At 39.3% G+C, this 5,054-nt stretch overlaps 1 protein-coding gene across 1 annotated transcript; it reads right to left on the reverse strand.

The window, feature by feature from the left end:
• Nucleotides 1-507: 507 nt before the first annotated feature.
• Nucleotides 508-4,576, reverse strand: LOC149184486 (L-ascorbate peroxidase 2, cytosolic). Its single transcript, XM_089417523.1, has 8 exons — nucleotides 4,293-4,576; nucleotides 3,993-4,131; nucleotides 3,727-3,901; nucleotides 3,553-3,618; nucleotides 3,351-3,399; nucleotides 1,341-1,606; nucleotides 1,072-1,130; nucleotides 508-970 (listed from the first exon to the last, which is right to left on the reverse strand). Exons 2-8 carry the CDS (start codon nucleotides 4,109-4,111, stop codon nucleotides 952-954), a joined length of 753 nt encoding a protein of 250 aa, XP_089273649.1. The 5' UTR covers nucleotides 4,112-4,131; nucleotides 4,293-4,576; the 3' UTR covers nucleotides 508-951.
• Between the last annotated feature and the right edge of the window lie 478 nt (nucleotides 4,577-5,054).

The following is a 5,054-nucleotide window of genomic DNA, read 5'->3' on the forward strand; positions in this document are numbered from 1 at the left end:
CGTAATTATTAAAGACAGAAAAAGATGCCAATTTTCATGTTCTTAAAATTATTCTATTGAGGTTTTTTCAAATTTTCAATTTCTTTCATTACATGTGTCATAGCATCTGCCTTGTTTCTTTTATATATCTAAGTTGTCCACAGTTCTCAACTCTCACTGCAATTTGTAATGACAAAAGCATGGACTTAAACTCCCTAATCAATTTCAATTTCCCCTCTTAGTCAAAATTGTAATTCAAAATTTCAAAAACAGCTAACTACTGTCACTGCAATCTGCAATCACAAAAACATGAACTTAAACTCCCTAATCAATTTCACTTCCCCATTTCCCCTTAGTCAAAATTGTAATTCAAAATTGCAAAAACACCTAACGACTGTCACTGCAATCTGCAATCACAAAAACATGGACTTAAAAAGTCCCTAATCAATTTCAATTCCCCATCTGCACTTGGGTGGAAAAAAGGAAAAACAAACTGCCAGAAAGGAAAGGCATATTAATAAAATCAAGTACAAAATGGAAAATGGAGTATCTTGAAAATAAAATTGACTGGTAGGAGTCACATAAATACATTAATTCCAACAGCCAAGTACGTTATTATAAACTATACACATGAATCATCTTATTTACCTTTTATTGAGTCTCCTGACATATAGTGCAATAATGACGTAGACAGAACCAACACAAGCAGAGACGAGAGAGCACGAGGCAATGGAATCAGAGCACTCTCTCATCAACTCTGTCAAGACTCTAACCAACAACAGCAAGGCATACTCAAAATAGAAATAAACTGAACTGAACAGAATGCATACTGCGAGAGGCTATTTCTGACACTGCTATTAGGATATGTTTTACACAACATCAACTCTTATGGCTCTTCTAGAGATGCCATTCTGCAGGTAGCATCATATGTTTTGCGTTTTACACAGCGTATGCACTTCCATGACTCGGCGTTTACTCCTCCTCTGCAAACCTGAAATGTAAGAGATGCAGAATTTACTACATGAAGACCACGTTGGACTTGACAAGAAAGCATTGGTTATAAAAAAGAAAAAATGAATAATGTTAACCTACCCCAGTTCAGAGAGCTTCAAGTGAGCTTCCGCATAATCAGCAAAAAAGGCATCCTCATCCTGTTTACAAACAGTTGAGTTATTCCAACGAGATTGTCACATACCCATAACGAGACAGGATCAAGGATTCAAAGCATATAATCGCTAATGCCAAACTTACTCAAAATGGCTATGATTTATCATATGGTTTTTCATTTTCCAGAAAAGAAAACTGGCAATGAGTACTTTGAAATTGAATTTCCAAACACAATGTTGGCTACTAGCACATACCGCTGCGTACTTCTCCACATAGGATCGGAAGCTCGGATCCTCCAACAATGCCTTATCGGAAGGAAGCTGAAGCAAACCTTCCTTCTCTCCACTAAGAAGTTCCTTGAAATAGGAATTGTCAAATATCAGAGGATTAGACGTCCATGCACCCTCAAAGCCAGATCGCTCCTTGTGACATCTACCCAAGGTGTGGCCACCAGAAAGCGCCACAATATCCTTGTCACTTAGGCCCATGTGACCAAACACATCCCTCAAATGATCAACCCCTGCAAGCACAATTCGAAAAGATAAATTCAATACAGGCCCATCGTACAACCCAAGGAGATCTAAGAAGACTAACCTGACACTCAGATTAAGTTGTCAACACTCAGCATGAGATACAGGCACAAATTCATAGTGGAGTGTAAGATCAGGCACTGGCACATATAGTGCAGATATAGCAAGAGGTAGCTATATCATTGATTTTTTGGACAATATGTTTCTGTAGAGCAACCAAGCCCCTCTTCCATCTGGAAGAATTTACATTGGACTGCAGCTGAAGAATTTACTATGAACTGTAGTCAAAGCATTGAACACTCTCTGAAAGTCCATTTGACTAAGAAGCCAAAGCCCAATTCTTCAAATGGGTTGTAGCTGGAGAATTTACGATGGACTATAATCAGCTTTGAACACTCTTTGAAGATCCATTTGACTAGGATGCCCTACGTGGATGACTGGTATCTGCGAAGGTAGGACTTGCAATAGGCACCAAGTAGCTAAACATGTTACTTTCCTATCCAACCAAGACCCCTTAAGGCTGTATAAAACTTTACCATCATCCAAGATTATGGACGTTTTCATACACGCAACAGCTTAAATTGTATAGTGAATTCCCAAAAACACGACTGCTACTTAGTACTGACACATATCATCTTAGCAAGAGATAGCAATATCGATGTTTCCTAAGTAGTCTTCTAAAATGCAAAGCAGCTCAAGAACATTGAGATTGCTATTGACATATATTATTTTGGCCAGAGGTAACTATATCAATATTTGCATACCCACAAACCTCAAGGACTTAAAAAGCTATTTAACTATACCAAGGATGTTTCCAGAATGCTATCAGCACAAACTTAAAGACCATTTGCTATGGAGACACGGTATCCTAATTCCAGATGTGCACACATACGTAACAGGGGAGAGCAATAGAGGAGAAGATTTCATATCCCTGGAAACAATTTCAAGATGCTATTTGCTCTGGAAACATATCCTAATTGCAAATCTGTTATGTGCAGAGAGGTGACAAGAGATAACTAAAAAGGAATCGAGAGACAGAGGAGAGCAAAGATGTCAGTCACAGAAACAATTCTAAGATGTCACGTAAGAGTAAGGAAGGAAAATTTGAGAAAGCAAGAGTATCAAGTTCACACCCAATCAACCATTATGTTAATAGATAAACCATTACCTATGTGAATACCCGATGACATAAAATCATGGCATATTAGGAACTTTATACTGCAACCAATCATGAATGTATTCATGTTTCCTAACAAGCAACCTGCTAAATAGTATTTAAGCATACCAAGTAATTGCAACAACATTGAAATTTATGCCTCCACGAATTTGATAACCTCTTCCCATAGGTCTGGGTCCAAGATGCATCAGTGGTAGTTATAAATTCAGTCACAATACCTTCCATATTCAAGTATACCAAGCAGAGGCAAAAATATTGAAATCACCACCTGAAGAATTTGATAACCTCTTCCCATCACTCTGGGGATAAGATGGATTGGCGTTAGTAATAAATTAATTGATATATAATACCCGGGTACTGATCGTACCTTTGGTGGCATAGTCATAATAGACCTGTTAGTACCTTTAAAGACTATATTCAAGCATACCAAGCAGAAGCAAAAACATTTAAATTGCCACCTGAAGAATTTGATAACCTCTTCCCATCACTCCGGGGTTAAGATGGATAGGCGGTAGTTATAAATTCATTGATATATAAAACGATGGCACTGATCATACCTTTAGTGGCATCAGGTAAACGGCCCTCCTCTGGAGGCTCAGTTTTATCCTGCACAACAGAAGAAGGGAACACATTCAAATTTATCATAGCATCATAATGGAATATTTACAAAATACACGCCAAAACCTAGACCACTATCAGCTTGTTAACAGCACACACAATTTCCATTAACATGGATGGAGTTTTATGGCCGGTTCTTACTGGTCTTCCTGGATGGAAAGGGATGTCCGGCCCTCCTGTAATTTCAACAGCCACGACACCAGCGAGCTGCAGTTCAGCAGACCAAATTTATCAATGCCCCGCAAACCCCACACAAACCCCAAACCCTAACTGCCAAAACCCCAAGAAAAACAAGATTCAGTGCCTGAAACGTACCTGATAGAAATCGGCGTATGAAATCATAGGAAACTGCTCCTTGATGGGTTCCAGCAGCCTGATCGCAATGTCAAGACCGCTATTGGCATCGTGTGCGATCTCATCCGGGTGCCTAATGGTTCCGAAAGGCCCTCCCGTCTTGGTCTTAACATCATAAGTTCCAGCAGAGTGCCATCTGAAGCAAATTTACAGGATCTTTAACTTCGATCCAAAACAGAGTCATTGAAACAAAAGCTTTACAAGATTGATTGCTTAACAAAACTCACGCGAGACGGAGCATGATCGGAGCGCATTTCTTCTCTGCAATGAGGCCGCGAAGCTTCCTCTTGCATTTCTCCACGGATTTCTGGTATTCTTCGCTTACTGTAGGATATCGCTTACACATCTCGACCTCTTTGCAAGATCCTGCACGCTTCAATTCCTCAACATTAACAAAAATTAAAGAAGACTCCCGAAGTAGCAAGAAATAGATAGATATCAGAGGGAATCTGAGCTATAAATTTATCAGTATGCTGAAGAACAGGGATACTAGGACTGAAAATTAAGCCATTAAAAAAAAAAACTACCCAGCACAATTCGAACTCGACCCGCTGCGATTCGAATTCCTTTAACTCCAAATTACTGAGTGGCGATGTTGTTCCTTCACAAGACTATATTGGAAAACTGAGGTAGTCTGGTAGGTTCGACATGATTGTTCTACTGGATGCTGTTCTGTGTCAGCAGAACAATCTAGTAGCTCGCTGTCGCCCATTGGATTCCAAATCTGACGGCTTGAATTTGCATTACGACGTAGCCCAGTAGTGGCTACGATCTCCCGGCCGGGCGAATATACGGCGGAAGAAATTCGGCGTTGAAAATGCGTCCCTACAAATCATTTATGGCTTGATTTTAGGAAATTTTGGTGGTAGGTGTTGACATTCAAAAGAAAAAAAATGAGAACTTCACTGATCATCAACTGACATGAACCTCTTTGGTGGAAGTTCCTATTTCGTATACTAAAGTTCCTATTTCGTATCCTTTAGTATAGTAAATGTTCTCTGACATGGGGATATAACATCATATAACACTTCGGGCGGTGATGAGAGAAAAAAAGCGCCGCCTGTTATATGGTGTTATATCGGTCCATGTCAGGGGGCATTTCCTATGCTATAGGATACGAAATAGGAACGGCCCTCTTTAGTGAGTGGAGGTAGGAGTTACATTTCCAACAAAGTGGTTTAAACTGGTTAAGATTTGGAATTTTTTTAATTTTTGTGTAGGGGATTGTGTAATTAGTACAATGGGATGTTATTCTTTTTACTTGGTTTCAAATTTTATGGGGCAATATT

Source organism: Pinus tabuliformis, chromosome 3_2, assembly GCF_031772625.1.
Source record: "Pinus tabuliformis cultivar Carrire ecotype Pingquan chromosome 3_2, CPIR1, whole genome shotgun sequence".
NCBI lineage: Eukaryota > Viridiplantae > Streptophyta > Pinopsida > Pinales > Pinaceae > Pinus > Pinus tabuliformis.

Bases quoted from the DNA above. Each gene is read 5' to 3' on its own strand.
- LOC149184486 (XM_089417523.1), bottom strand. From the start codon at position 4,111: ATGTGTAAGCGATATCCTACAGTAAGCGAAGAATACCAGAAATCCGTG. The intron at 3,902-3,992 runs GTGAGTTTTGTT...AATTTGCTTCAG, and splicing joins CCGATCATGCTCCGTCTCGC to ATGGCACTCTGCTGGAACTT. The intron at 3,619-3,726 runs GTACGTTTCAGG...GCTGAACTGCAG, and splicing joins CATACGCCGATTTCTATCAG to CTCGCTGGTGTCGTGGCTGT.